Genomic DNA, 16,189 nt, shown 5'->3' with positions numbered 1-16,189 from the left:
GGTCAATGCCTCCATTTAACCATAGCGGAAAGCAGTATCACAGTGAAGATGCCAGGAAGGACTTCTGGAGACACACAAGAGACAGCTAGAGGTTCACATAACACTAGTCCTAACTACTATGAAGTATACTGGGATGTGCAAAACAATGACAATGTTATGATGTGTCTGCATATGTTTAGACGTGACCTAACAAAGTGCTTATTATATCACAGGCACCTCTGAGTGAAATACATTTTTTACCACCAGTTTTAAAGTTCCATAAAGAAACTTTTACATAATAATCAGTCATCATCAAATAACTCAAACAAAACATTTTTATCTATTGGATGATAATATATGAAATACATAAAAAGACTTAGGACTTTCTCAATGATATACATTTGGAGTTGCCACATTCATAAATGGAGGAACTAAATTTTGGCAACAGTTTGTGCTAATTATGTAGCACTTAAAGACATCGGTTCCTGCCAGGCCTGGTGGCACATGCCTGTAATCCCAGCTACTCAGAAGGACAAGACAAGAGGACTAAATTCAAGACTGGTCTGGGCAATTTAAGGAGATTCTTTTTCACAATAAAATTAAAAGAAAGGAATGTAGCTCAGTGGTAGAACATTTGGCTAGCATAAGTGAAGCCCTGTGTTCAATCCCCAGCATCTCAAAATGGAAGGAAGGAAGCATGGAAATAAGGAACATTACTAATATCAGAGGTTGTCAGGAACTCAGAAAGGAGGTAACCTAGTATGGACTTCGGAATTTTCCAATATTTTAAAAGCATTCCTTTCCTAAACACAAGAGGCGCCCAACTTATACCACCCACATGGTGCTGCACACTGTTACCCTTCTCAGGGAGCTTCGCTTTCAACTTGAAGAGAAGTGAATTCAGCTAAACTATCTCTGCTATGGGTAAACAGCCAGCAGTTCAGAACATCGGCATGAAAGGAAGATTGACAACCAATCATGGTTTACAAGGGAATCATCCAACCATAATTATTCTGATGTTTAAGTTTTAATTTATCAAGTTTTTATATGTCACCAAGAAATGTCTTTTAAAAGCTCATTAGAAAGGACATGTTAGTTAATATTATAGGAACTACATTAGTACAGTGCAGAGGAAAGAGGCCTGTTTTTTTAAATAAATTATATCAGTCTATGAACTCCTGAAAATGTCAGAGTTCCATGTACAGAATCCTCAAAGCAGGTTTTATACAACAGGTAGCGGAACAGGAACAAACCAGGAGGGAAATTCCCTCTCATACTCACCATCATAAACACAAAATAGAAGTTCATGAGGAGTGTTGACAGATAGTGCAGATTCTGGCCTGTTGCCATGGCCAGGGACAAAGAACTGGCCGTGTACGTCACCATCGTAACAGTGAATATCGTGATGAAGAAAGCCCCTGCCTCTGGTTTCAATCCTGAGACAGAACAGAATGGGTCAGTCCAGCTATCTAGGTCACCATGTATTCTGGATTGTTTATTGTTCAAACAGCACTATATTATTCTGGGAAACAAATATCAGAATGAAAGAAAGTCACCATCTCACCATCCAACTACTCTTGGATCAATTTCACTTTTTCCCTGGAGGGGAATATGAGTGCATAAAGTTATATCATCCTGTTTTATTTTATAAACTTACTGAAAAAACACTTTTCCATATAACACCTAAGCTCCTTTATGTGCAACTATGAACAATTTCTGAGTTGCTGAGATGGAGACATACAGCCACACAAATGTCCAAAATTCTGCTTCCTTCTCCTGTCATTGGAAACTCATCAACAGCACCTTCTCATATCCAGATGTCGCCACATTACGCACTGTCTGCGACAACCGCACTAGTGAAGAATCTGGGATCAGGATTCCACGACCTCATAGTAGTTTTAATATTTAGGGGAAAGTAAAGTATCTCTGTAATCTATGTCCCCCTAGATAAACCATCAAATGATCCTGTGATTGAGATTGAAGCTTAGTGAAATTTTCCTAAACTACTTTATAAACTATAATGAGCTAATGATATGGGTCACAGAATCTGAAGATTTTAGAATAGACCCAAGAACACTGATCAGGAGTCTGTGGGTTGGGAGGCATCTATATTCCATTACAAATTCTTTATGACACATCTCTGACTTGTGAAATAGAAAGTTTAAACTCTATCAGTATTTTTGTTGTTTTTGTTAATTGAGTAATGTATTGGGTTTTTTTGAAGAAATTTCTGGTGTATATGTGTGTTTTGTGTGTGTGTGTGTGTGTGTCTATACTATGAAATATATAAAATTTTGATTAAATGACCTGGGGTGAAGACTGAGCATACTGCACAAATATATCTGCCTACATCCATCAAATAAGTATCATTATTAAATCAATAAACTTATAAAGTCACCATCTTTCCCTCATTAGAGAATGAGAGGAAGAGAGAATATATGTGTATATTGCTTTTTACCTCTCTTTACATATATTGTATGTATATATATATATATATGTGTGTGTGTGTGTGTGTGTGTGTGTGTATCACTATAGATATTAGATACTACCTATCTATAATTTATGTAGAAATATAATTTATGGAGAGCTATAGAGGAAAATAAGATAGGCAATAAACATCTTGGTTTCTTCAGCATAATTTCAAGTATAAATTCTTTCCATATTTACATATGAAGCAGATCAACTCTCAGTATAATGTAGTTTTATAGTTTTAAAAGTTCAAATGGGGAAAAAGTCTTGAAAACAATGTCCACATTGAATAGCTATTTGCTTATTTATTTACTTTTGTACTAGGGATTCAATCCAGGGGTGCTTTACCACTGAGCTACTTCCCCAAACCTCTCCACCCCAATTTTTTTTGTCTTACTAATGTGCTGAAGCTGGCCTAGAACTTATGATCCTCTTGCTTCAGCTACCCGAGCTCTAAGATAACAAGTGTGCACCACCACACACAGCAGAACAGCTATTTTAGAGAATGCATAATGAAAACATGCTTCCCAATCTCATGTCTTGGTTTATAGTTTGGATAACCAAAATGATTCTTGGGGAAAAAAATTGGCTTCACCTCATATCCAGGACAAGACACAGCCTCTCTGTCTTGTTACTTACCTGCCATGAAGTATATAATACAAATGAACAGCATACTTGGCAACAACTTCCTGGGTAATAAATCAAATAACAATTTTCCAAAGAAATAACATGGCAATCTGTAGTATCCACTGATGTACTCGTGTCTATAGGGGGAAAACACACACACACACCACACATTTTAGATTAGTCCAAGAAGGCACAGCCCAGATGAGATGCTGCTCTGCAGATTCCTGCTGCCACCAGGTCTGATACTGCACCTGCCCATAGGCTCCAGGCTGACCGCCCCCCCACACACACACACCCTTCTCTCCCTCAAGTGCAGCCTCCCTGGGGAATCAGCCCCACAAGGCTCTAACTTGGACCCTGTCTCATGACAGCACCCCTCCTGCTGCTGCCCACTGTAGTGCACATCACTCCTCCAGGGACACCATCTACATCTCCTCACTCTCCTCAGCCACCCTGTTTGTCCTCTGAGACTGGCTCTGACTGAAGAGTGGAACTCCAGTTATTAAGGAACTCCGTGGTAGCAGAGGCTTTTCTTCTCCCCACTTCTGAGTGTAAAGAAAGCGATTTGTTTTTCTCCAAGGCCACTAATGCATCTACACATCTCTAAACTCCTTTATTTCTATTTTCATGTTAAAAAAAAAAGAAAAAGTTTTCTTCCTTCAATGATCACACCTCCATTGTGCAGCCCCGTCACTACTAAATCCCCATATTTCCTCTTCCTGACATTTTTCTCCTGTAATTCCAAAATCTTCCACCAATGTCTCCATTCCTCTCCTCTAAGAATTCTCATCTTTGGCATGTAAGTATGAGCAAATATCTTCCATGTTTGAAAAGCAGAAGAGACAAACCCAGTCTGCTCTTTACTGTAAGGCTGCCTTCTGGCTCTTTCCACTCCTTTATCTACCAGGATTAAACCTTTTCACGTTCTTCATCAGTTTATCTCCCACCTCCGATTTGCTCCTGATCCCAGTACTTAATCATTTCCAAGCTCCTCAAGCTTTTCTTGGAAACATTATCAAGACCTGTTGTTTTCTAAGCCAGGCATGGTGGCAAATGCCTGTGATCCCAGTGGCTCAGGAGAGTGAAGCAGAAGGATCACAAGTTCAAGGCCTGCTTCAGCAACTTTAGCTCTTTTATTGCTTGCTCTCTCTCTGCAGCATTGGGATTTGCTGACCACACCTTAACCTTAGGACTCCCTGTTTCCTTGGTATCAGGTCCCACACAATTTTGATTTTCTCCCCACCTATGACTACTTTTTCTCAATTAACATTGGAAATCCCTATGTATATTGCAAATGCTTTTATTGTATATGATTAATATGTAGAATTCCTATCTGTCAATTAAAGAAATAAAAGAAAACAAAAATACTGCTAATCCTTGGGTTCACATTCTTGGCCCAATTATGTATGTGACCTGTTTGTCCCCAGCTGCCAATGCCCCTTCATAGAACATAGACCTACTCACATAAAGAGTTTCCTCTCGACCACAAAGATCTGCCCAGCTAATATGCTGCTGAAACACTCGTAGACCACCAGCACGAGAAGCAGCCCAGCTCTGCCAGGACAAAATGGAAACAGACACCCTGCAGTCAATTCAATACGACACCAGTTTTCTACCCACAGAATTCTTTACACAAATGATATGACATTAAAAGTTATTTTTAAAAAATAGAACTGTTCTGCTTGAAACAGAGAAACATGACCCCATCAAGTCTCTCTCCCACTGTTTCCACAGTGATTTTCCATAATCCCATATCATAGCACATTTTGAAATTCATGGTCTTAGTTTGCTGGGAACTCAATAATTCCCCACTTAAATTATTAAGTTGAAGAAATTACTACCATCTGGGTGTTATTGGGAGGTAGATGATTCGGTTTACATGAGTTCATGAAAGTGGAGCACCCAAGACAGGATTAGTGCCCTTAGAAGAAGGAGAAAAACCAGATGTTCTGAGATGACAGGGCACAGAATGAAGGTAGGAAAGGACATTCACAGGAGCCTGACATTGCTGGAACAGAACAGTGACCTCAGACTTCCAGTCTCTAAAATTGAGAGAAAATAAATTTCTCTTTTCTAAGGCACAATGTCAGTAGTGTTTTGTCATGGCAGCCAAAACTAATACTTAGGTCATAAAAATATTGTCATCTTCATCTTAACTAAAGAACATGCCAAGGGCTGGGGTTGTGGCTCAGTGGTAGAGCGCTTGCCTAGCATGCCTGGGACACTGAGTTCGATCCCCAGCACAACGTAAGAAAACTAAATAAACAAAATAAAGGCATTGTGTCTATCTACAAATAAAAAAAAATTTAAAAAAGAAAGAAAATGCCAAGTATCATTCCTAACGTATAAACAGAGAAACAGTGAGCTACATAAAGCCCAAAGGGTGAAAACATTTTATTACTAGTTTAGTTTTCAAATGGAGTAAAAGTAGGTAAGATGGACATGGAAGGAAATGCCAGACAGTGGAAGGAGTCCTCACTCAGCTCTAACTACAGACACCCTACACACGGCCATCAGAAAGCCTTGACCAATAGTCTTGACCTAGCCACCTTCCTATCAGGTTTCCAAGGTGCTCAGAAAAGAAATTAAGGCTATGCTTATTTATGAGTTAAAAAAGTAATTTGTGTATCTATGTGAAAAGGAAGAATTTTAATGCTCATATTTCTGTCAAATTCAGAGACAGAAAGTAGAAGTGGTTGTCAGAGGTTAGGAGAGGTTTGTAAGGGGAATTGCTCTTTAATCGGGCTAGAGATTCCATTTGAGAAAACAAAAAAAATAAAAGTTCTGGCATTTGATAGTGGTGATAGTTGCACAATATAAATGCACTTAATGCTGCTGAACTGTGTACTTAAAAAAATGGTTGAAAGGGTAAGATTTGTGTTCTGTGTAGTTTACTACTATATATATACATGTACATATGGGAAGAAGAAAATTAACTCTGTTTTCAGTGCACTAACTCATTGTACCCCACAAAACAATAACATCTGGCCCATACTTATAAATTCAAATATTGACGGATGTCTGCAAGAATGAATAAAGTAACAACAGTTTTTCAAAATCAAGATCCAAATTTACTTACCTACTCTCCGTTTTCATACAACTATTTGTTAGCCCTTGGAAAGTGGCACCTACAAACACTCCAAGTATGACTGTGGCAATTATCTTTTTGGAAAGAAAAAGGGCAGCATTTAAATGAGAGGTGAAAAATTTTGACCATCATTTATACCATTGTAATAGATATGGCTGCATAATCAAAATTTGTCCATTGAGATAAACACTTTAAATGGCTTGGCCAGATTTTCTGGGAGAATATAAAACAGTGTATGTTATTAATGCTTTCTAAACTAAATTGAAAATTAACATATCTGTTGTTTGGGGAACTGAAAGCAAATGACTGTACAAGCTAAGATTCTCCCATATCTACCAGGCACTGCCAATGTAGGGTTTAGTCTGACTCAGGAACTTATGAATAGAATTCATCAAATAAATTAAGGTATAATGTAACCCATGATCCTTTGCTATTTGAAACATCCTTAAGAAAATTTTTATCATTAAAAAATGATGTTTGTATGGTCTCCTTAGGAGTCATCCACACAGATTGAATAGGTGCAGATGGTTGAGGAGGATGAAGAATTAGCACTTCAGCTGTGATGTGTTAACTGTTGGCTTCACTGGCCAAGGTTGATAGAGAGGCAGTGACAGAGGAGATGGTAATGGAAGCACTGGGGTGCCCCCAGAGAAAGCTAACTGAATTATTTGGTGACTATAAAATGCACTTTCCCATACAGGCAGGAACCCCAAAGGTAGAGGTGAGGCCCAGGTCATGCCTACTTCCTTGTTGTGCAAAATTCCATTTTTGGAGTGTGTTTCTAAATATTTATTATTTATTTTGCACTGCTTGGAATTGAACCCAGGGTCTTGTACAATCTTAGGCAAACACTACATTCCTGGCCCTGAAACTGAATTTCAAAAAGGCTGAGAGTTCAGTTCAAGACCAAATTCTAGGCCACTTGGACTTTATTTTATTCCCCAACAACTTCCTCAGGTCCTGCATGGCTATGCTACCCTGTGTGGCAAGATTGATTTGGGTCGACTTTTAATAGCTGGAGGAAAAAAGATCAAGAATAATATTTCTTGTAATATAAAATTTATAATCAAACTTCAGTGTCCAAAAATAAAGCTTTATCAGAATACAGCCAGGTTCACCTGTTTATGCATGAGTTATGGCTGCTTTGTGCTAAAACGGCAGGGTTGACTACCTGAGACAAAGACCATATGGCCTGCAAAACTTAAAATATTTACCATTGGCCCCTTACCAAATAGGTTTGCCTATTCATATACTAACACTCCAGTATTCACAAACCTGAACAAGAGTTCAGGGGGCTACCTACACAGCTGAACTTTAGAAACCGGTGAGGGGCAAAACCAGTGAGAAACACTTATAGAGAGAAAGCTGGGATCAGGTGGGACACAGAAAGTTTCCAGTGCAAGTGTAGCCACAACCATAAGGCAGTCAAAGACCATGATTCAAGTCACTGCTCTCCACAGTTCTACCCTTATTTTAGAGACTGATAATTCTCTGAATGTTGCTGGAATTCCTTTTGAGTTTATTGATGAAGTAAGTTGGCTGTTTGCACCTTAAGGAAGCCTAGACCCAAAACAGGCACAATCCTGGTATACAAGTAACTGTGTTCTGATAATGCCCTGCCCAGAACTCCTGTGTATGTAGCTTGGAAAAGATACTTATAAACCACTTTTTAAACGCAAGTAAGGAAAACTTAATGCATAAATCACACGAAAGAATCTACTCGTTTCATCATCTCCTGCTGAACAGTGGGTAACCTAAGTTGATGGCTCTAATTCAGCTGGCATGATTCTAAATGAAATTTAAAATATATTAAAGAATAAAACATTACTCTTCATTGATAGGACACAAAATTGCTTGTGTTCTGACAGAAATGACAAATAACAAGGCTAAAAAAACATTTGGAGAAATTGAGTCCACTAAGGGTGAATCAAATAAGGATATATGTTCTCAGGTACACTAAATATGAAAATTATAGTGCACATGTTAAGAAGTCAGAAGTATTTCATTAGTACTGACAACATGCTATCTTTCCAGACTCAACAGAAATTTAGTGATTGATAATAAAAATAACAGTCCCCAAACAACCAGGTGAATTACAGATGATAGATCAATGAACTGGGAGAACTAGTGTTTTGCGTGACACACAGGTTACGAATAACAGCAAAACTTCAAAGAGTGATAATCAATAACTATTACAGAGCCAGGCAAAAGCAGAAAAGAACATTATCTCATCTTAAAGGAGTTAGCTACACAGTGAATAGCCTCATTAAGCCTGATTATTACCTGTGTATAAACTGAAAACTCTTTAAGGTATCTAGTGCTTTCCAAAGATAAGAATCTTTAAGTAGGAAGGTCAATAATAATAACAACACTCTGCATTCAGGCTCTTCCTTCAGACAGTGGACAGTTCAGACCAACTGCAGGTATATTCAACAACTCCAGGTTTCCCTCACTGCCTGATTTCAACTGTAAACCAACGCTCTTCTCTCTACTTCTTCTCTGTCCCTCCCCTACCTTCATCCCTTCTCTGCTTAATCTTCCTGCATAGTCTCTTCTGTCATCTGACATGCCATCTATTTTCTTTATTCAGTTATCATTGTCTTTTGCTATCATAATAAGTCCCATGAGAGCAGAGATTTTAATTGTACCCATTATTCACTAGTGTAACAGAGTCCCAAAGTGCAGCACACGATCTTATGTTGACATTGTTGAGTAAATTACTGGATGATAGGGGACAACTACTAGAATACCCCAAATAAGGCTGACTCTACATTTACATTACAATTTTTTTTTTTTTTGCTCAGATTACTCATTACAGTTTATTTCAATCCTCAACATTCTGAGTTAGGTGGCCCAAGTAAAAACTAAAACAAGCTTTACATGTTAAAATCTTGATTGTGTTTCACTTGTTCTATCGACTGTTTCTATATCCCAAATGAAGTGGGGATGACAAGTCGATGGAGGGGTGGGTAGAAGATACACAGAATCCTGAAGTGGACCACATCAGAACCAAATAGCTCCCACCTGAGTACTTCACAGCACAATGAAAAGAATTTGTCAGGTTACCTGAGCTATAGAGGCACGGGGAATACCCAGAACATTTTTGAAGGAACGCCTGATAATCCATCTGAGCTGATGACAGAAGGAGGTGACATAAGTGATTTTCTTGAAGGCTGAGCTCCTCTTCTTTTCCTGACCTCCTGAAAGTTCATCTAACTCAGCTTTGGTATCTCTGTAGAAGGAGGAGGTGGCATAATATTCAACTAGTTTTTCTACGACTGACTTTTCTCTCTGAGAAAGCTGCTCAGTCTCGTTAGCTTTGGGATAAAAGTGGATAAAGAAGAGAAACATTATTAACAGGTTACTGCTAAACGAATCCATTCTTCTACAACTCCTTTCTTCGATAACATTCTAATTCTAAAGCTTGAATATAAAAAGAACCACTAGCCTTGTCATTGCTTTATATTTTAGAAAAACACAGTGAATGAACCGGAACTACTGGTGTAATTTTATAGGTACAACAAATTCACTGACTTTTTCCTATTTGCCTCTTCACAAAATAGATTCCTTACCACACAGTGGAATAATTCCTAATATAAAAATCTGGCCCTTCCTTTATACTCTGTATAAGTGCATAAAGAGCCCAGTTTCTTATTTCAAAAATAGCATAAAAATGAGAATATTTCTTATTGGGAACCCCCTTCCAACTGACAGTATCATAGAGATGCTCATTTACAAATTAAAATTAAAATGCCCACAGCTCTATGAACAACAAAGTCTGTCTGTTGACTCATCAGAACACAGCATTAACATGAATTCACAAAGGCAGGTTTTAATGAGCCATCACATTGCTAAACTTCAGCCAAAGCAACTAGGCAAAATGAATCTAAGAGACTTACATACCTTCACAGTCTCCTTCCTCTCTGTTTAATCCCACAGCAGAAAAGTCTTCGTTAATGATATCCAGGAAGAAGTCCGCAGGGTTGTTGTAAGGTTCACATGGGTAACCTGAGAAGGAAAGCACCCCAAGAACTCAATATGATAGTCATGGAAGGTGAAGAGGACTCACTTCCAGAGGGTGATGAAGGTGAGGTTAGGGAAGACAGAATCTAACTTCTCATCTTCTCGTTCTCTTTTCTCAGTATTCATCTTTTCTCCTTATATGTTCAAGTCACACAATATTTTATTTCTTTCCAGCTGATAAGATATATCTATTATATAATAGATCTATTATATAATAGATATGGGTAAAGAAAGGAAATATTATTAACAGGTTACTACTAAACTAATCCAATCTAATAAATATATCTATTATATAGAGATATACCTATTATAAACATTTATATATCTATATAGATTTGATTTTTCCATACCAATCATGGATTCTTTAGAACATCTTACATTAGTCCTTACCTATCATAAATCATGAAACCCAAATAGTCATCAATATGATCTGATGATTATTAGTACTCTTCCATAAAACTAAATCTGTGTCCAAGAAAAAAAGTGTTAAATGCTGGGGCTTGTTGTACTCTCAGAGTTCACACAGCAAATACTAGAACAGCAGTGCACCTATCTGCAAAAATAGTTTCTCCACCTTCTACATTCAGAGATCCAAATTATTATCTGTCCATCTGCCATAATTCCAAATAGACAACAAATCCACAAAACAGCATTATCAAGAGAGAATGATTAGCACAGCACACCTAAGCTCTCACCTCTAGTCCTGTGGCACAATCATCTGAACTTGACCTGAGGTCTCACTCTTAAAATTTTTATCTTCTTTGGATTCCCTTAGACCCATATATGTTTGATCATTTTCAAATGACAGAGATTAAACAAAAGAAATTAAGAAAGACAGCTAATGAATATTTACAATGATATGTTAGGTCATGAGGACACATCTATAATCATACCCAAATATTTCTAAAATGAAGTAGATTGCATGAGTCATTTAAAATAATCACAAAATTCAATCTGATATAGAAAGAATCAGGCAGCCCAGAAATGTCAGAAATACTGGCCCATCAAAGTCAGATTTAGGACAAGATATTGTATTGACTAATAGCCACTTGCACTTATTCAAAGCCTAAATCTGCAATTTAATGTTACTATAAAGTTAAGCAACATCTCCATGAGCCCTCATCAGGGTATATAAGAAGATAACATGATGGAGGAAAAACTGAAATGCCATCATCTCTTATGTGGTCAAAACAATGACATGAGGTCATTCCATAAATGTTAATTGACTAACTGGCTCTAAGTTCACTACATTTATTACTGAACTTTCAGGGGGGAGGTCATTATAACTGGGAAGCAGAGCAGACACAGGCCTAGTAGAAACATACATATATGCATACTTGTAGGACAGGATAAGGAAAGAGACCTAAACAACAAGTAAGTCCTGCAAAATGGAAAAAAAAAAAAAAAAAAAACTTCTGGCATCAAATTGACCAAAGATGTTTAGAGTGGTGGCACCCCACGTAAATGCAAACATCCAACAGGACTCTTGTCGCCCCTCTGTTCTCTATGATTCTATGAATTGAGGATTTAGTGCATGAAAAAGTCAGCCACACCTATTGATTCAAAGTACCCCAAAGCCTTCTGTGCAGGACCATGGAATATAAGTCTTCCTGAGGCCAATAATGTGAGGCAGTCAAACAGCTTGAAGATGAAATACTGAGGTTGATGAATGGAGAAGATGATTGTTCGTCCCCGCTCAGAAATCCTAAGTTAAAAGAGGGAAAATAACAAATCATTAAGCATCTGAACCTTGTACTTCTTTAAAAAGTACTTTACTCTGCCAGTAAGCCATTTGTTCCAATTTAACTTGATTTTCTCTTACAAACTTCTCATCTCATCTACTTGATAGTTGAGGAACTTAAATTCAATGCATTTATTTTGTTAAGGATGGTGCATCAACATTCTAAAATTCACTAGAATGTTTATTGACAATGCAGATTCCTAGACAGATCTCCTAGACCCTGAATCAAAATCTCTGGGGTTGGGTACAGGGGTCATTTTTTTTAATATTTATTTTTTAGTTTTAGGTGGACACAATATCTTTACTTCGCGTTTATGTGGTGCTGAGGATCGAACCCAGTGCTTCCTGCATGCCAGGAGAGCACTCTACCACTGAGCCACATCCCAGCCCAGGAGTCATATTTTTAACAAAAAAAAAAATCTCAAATTTAAGGACTAATTATGAACAGGTGTACTCAAATTTGAGGACTGCCTGTTAGTAATTAGACCTTGGAGAAGGGACAGGTTGGTATCATTAGCAGGGCAGTGCCTTGCCCCTTCTCTCAACTAATCTATCTGGTAATTGTCTCTAATCTGTAGACCATTCCTCAAGTGGAGAACTTTGGGGGTTTGAAACAAGTCTGGGGTCTTTTAACCCAGGGGGAAAGGCACTGGTGTTATTCATAGCATGACCTGTGTTTGGAGAGCCTGTAACCAAAACTAAAAAGCAACTTCTTGAGGGATGGAGGACTCCTTGAAGCACTGCCAACATAAATCCACCTCAGGTAAGTAGTCAGAGTAACTTTTCAGGATTTCAAACCAAATGAGACACTTGTATTTCAGTAAATGTGTTCCTATGCTCGATGTTTTTGTTTCCCTTTAATTCTGATGTAAACATTTGTTGTGAAAAGAAAATGGGGCAGAAGGGTTTACAAAGTGAATGGAGGATAAAGCAACCAGCCAGAACAATTGGGAGACTGGTTGCATTAGAAAACTAAATTATTTGTTTGAGTAAGTGGATATATTGAGAAAATGGGAGTTACATCTTTCCCAGTCTGATGTCGCTTATAAACATGAAAGTGGCAAAGACTCAAAATGACATGGAGATTTTAGACTAGAATTCAAATAGTATTATAAACTGATGGGCTTTTTAATATGTACACACTAACAGAAACAGCAATAGTTACAGATGTATTTTTACATGGTTCTTTCTATTCCAATATATGTGTATATATGTACACACATATATGCACATGCACATAAAATATTTATATTCCACATATTTCTAAATAAAATATAAAAGTACTTTTCTACATGGTATACAAATATAAACATACACACCCATACATGTGTTTTCCTACATCTGCCTACAAAGGTCAATTGGCAATGCCAGTAGTAGTAACAGAGAGAACTAAAAAAGCAGACCTTGGTTTTCATTTATTTATTTACTTATAAATTTTTATTAATTTTTTAATATGTGACAGCAAAATGCATTACAATTCATATTACACATATAGAGCAATTTTCATATCTCTGGTTGTATACAAAGTATATTCACACCAATTCATGTCTTCATACATGCGCTTTGGATAATAATGTCCATCACATTCCACCATCATTTCTCACCACATGCCCCCTTCCTTCCCCTCCCACCCTTTTGTCCTATCTAGAGTTCATCTATTCCTCCCATGTTCCCCCTCCCTACCCCACTATGAGTCAGCCTCCTTATATCAGAGAAAACATTTGGCATTTGTTTTTTGGGGATTTGCTAACTTCACTTAGCCTTATCTTCTCCAACACCATTCATTTACCTGCAAATGCTATGATTTTTATTCTTTCTTATTGCTGAGTAATATTCCATTGTGTATATATGCCACATTTTTAAATCCATCTATTGAAGGGCATCTAGGTTAGTTCCACAGTTTAGCTATTGTGAATTGTGTTGCTATAAACATTGATGTGGCTGTGTTCCTGCAGTTTTTAAGTCGTTTGGGTATAAACCAAGGAGAGGGATAGCTGGGTCAAATGGTGATTCCATTCCCAGTTTTCCAAGGAATCTCCATACTGCTTTCCAAATTAGCTGCACCAATTTGCAGACCCACCAGCAGGGTATGAGTGTACCTTTCCCCCCAAATCCTCACCAACAATTATTGTTGTTTGTCTTCATAATAGCTGCCATTCTGATTAGAGTGAGATGAAATCTTAGAGTGGTTTTGATTTGCATTTCTCTAATTGCTAGAGATAATGAACACTTTTTCAAATATTTGTTTATTGATTGTATATCATCTTCTGAGAAGTGTCTGTTCAGATCCTTGGCCCATTTATTGATTGGGTTATTTGGTTTTTTTGGTGCTTAGCTTTTTGAGTTCTTTATATACCCTAGAGATTATTGCTCTATCTGATGTGTGAAGGGTAAAAATTTGTTTCCAATATGTTGGCTGTCTATTCACCTAACAGATTGTTTCTTTTACTGATAAGAAACTTTTTAGTTTGAATCTATCCCATTTATTGATTCTTGATTTTAATTCTTGCGCTATAGGAGTCTTATTAAGAATGTTGGGGCCTAATCCCACATGATGGAGATAAGGGCCTACTTTTTCTTCTATTAGACACAGAGTATCTGGTTGTGTTCCTAAATTCTTGATCCATTTTGAGTTGAGTTTTCTGCATGATGAGAGGTAGGGGTTTAATTTCATTTTGTTGCATATGGATTTCCAGTTTTCCTAGCACCATTTATTGAAGAGGCTGTTTTCCAATGTATGTTCTTGGCACCTTTGTCTAATATAAGATAAATGTAGTTTTGTGGGTTAGTCTCTGTGTTCTCTATTCTGTACCATTGGTCTATCAGTCTCTTTTGGTGCTGATACCATGCTGTTTTTGTTACTGTTACTCTGTATTATAGTTTAAGATCTGGTATAGTAATGCTACCTGCTTCACTCTTCCTACTAAGTATTGCTTTAGCTATTCTGGGTCTCTTTTTGTTCCAGATGAATTTCATGATTGCTTTTTCTATTTCCATGAGGAATGCCATTGGGATTTTGATCAGAATTGCATTAAATCTGTAAAGTGCTTTTGGTGGTATAGATATTTTGATAATATTAATTCTGCCTATCCAAGAGCAAGGTAGATCTTTCCATCTTCTAAGGTCTTCTTTGATTTATCTCTTTAGGGTCTTGTAGTTTTCATTGTATAGATCTTTCACCTCTTTCATTAAGTAGATTCCCAAGTTTTTGTTGTTGTTGTTGTTTGGTTGGTTGGTTGGTTTTGTTTTTGAGGCTATTGTAAATGGGGTAGTTTTCCTCATTTTCCTTTCAGAGAATTTGTCACTGAAATACAGAATTGCCTTTGTCTTTATATCCTGCTACTTTGCTGAATTCATTTACTAGTTCTAGAAGTTTTCTGGTGGAACTTTTAGGGTCTTCTAGGTATAGAATCATATCATCAGTAAATAGTGCTAATTTGAGTCCTTCTTTTCCTATGTGTATCCCTTTAATTTATTTCATCTGTCTAATTGCTCTGTAGTATACACAGAAGTAATTAAATATTAAATAAATGAAAGAACAATATTCCCATAGCATTTACCTTTTCAGGAGCAAAAGGACAGTACTAGCTGTGCTCGAGTCTAAACCAGTTGTGGGCTCATCCAGGAACAAGATGGGAGGATCAGTGATCAGCTCCATTGCTATGCTGGTCCTTTTTCTTTCTCCTCCAGATATAAACTGGGTTCCAACCTAAAACACAGTTATTGTTATTGTTTCTCTCACAAAGAAACAACCACAGTCACTGTCATTTGGTAGATTAGCCTGTGCCAGTCCTATTAGAGACACTTTATTTTGTTGTCCTTATTATTCTGAATGCAAATAAATAGACATCTGAGAGAAGAGGGGGTTTCTCTTTTATTAGATGAGTGAAATGAGGCTCAGGACACAGGTTCCAGATGACTGGCCCAGATATAAAGGCTAAGCTTTTAACAGTTATGTATGTTTCTTATCAAGTTGCATGTTTAGGTTTAGCATAAATAAGCTTGAACACTAAAAGATATGTCCCTGATAGTGGCATCACACTATAAAACAAGAAATAAAGATAGGAAAGGAAAAAGGAAAGTCTCTCTAGTGATTTATTAGTCTTCTAACAACATCCCAAATACTGTTTCAAACAAAAGTCTCCAAGTGGATTTACAAAAAATAAACTCACAATCAAAGAAGCGTGCTTTCTACCACACCACATTAGCAACTTTTCAATGACTGCAAGTCATTCCAAATTGACACTGTGCCCACCCCCAAC

The 16,189-nt window shown here is 37.3% G+C and overlaps 1 protein-coding gene across 6 annotated transcripts in view; it reads right to left on the bottom strand.

Moving 5' to 3' along the window:
* Nucleotides 1-16,189, bottom strand: part of LOC124102594 (broad substrate specificity ATP-binding cassette transporter ABCG2) — a 62,441-nt gene that overhangs the window by 4,119 nt on the left and 42,133 nt on the right. For all 6 annotated transcript variants that reach the window (XM_046459048.2, XM_058583865.1, XM_058583866.1 and 3 more), the window contains 8 exons: nucleotides 15,488-15,636; nucleotides 11,740-11,891; nucleotides 10,067-10,171; nucleotides 9,230-9,480; nucleotides 6,155-6,237; nucleotides 4,540-4,629; nucleotides 3,088-3,212; nucleotides 1,261-1,415 (listed from right to left, as the gene is read on the bottom strand). In XM_046459048.2, coding sequence (XP_046315004.1) covers nucleotides 1,261-1,415; nucleotides 3,088-3,212; nucleotides 4,540-4,629; nucleotides 6,155-6,237; nucleotides 9,230-9,480; nucleotides 10,067-10,171; nucleotides 11,740-11,891; nucleotides 15,488-15,636 — 1,110 coding nt within the window. The remainder of the gene's footprint in view (nucleotides 1-1,260; nucleotides 1,416-3,087; nucleotides 3,213-4,539; nucleotides 4,630-6,154; nucleotides 6,238-9,229; nucleotides 9,481-10,066; nucleotides 10,172-11,739; nucleotides 11,892-15,487; nucleotides 15,637-16,189) is intronic.

The sequence above is a fragment of the Marmota monax genome, unplaced genomic scaffold (genome assembly GCF_021218885.2).
Source record: "Marmota monax isolate L192 unplaced genomic scaffold, Marmota_monax_Labrador192_F-V1.1 WCK01_AAM20220418_F8-fsc00002, whole genome shotgun sequence".
Lineage (NCBI taxonomy): Eukaryota > Metazoa > Chordata > Mammalia > Rodentia > Sciuridae > Marmota > Marmota monax.
This window is presented reverse-complemented; position numbering and strand designations above follow the sequence as displayed.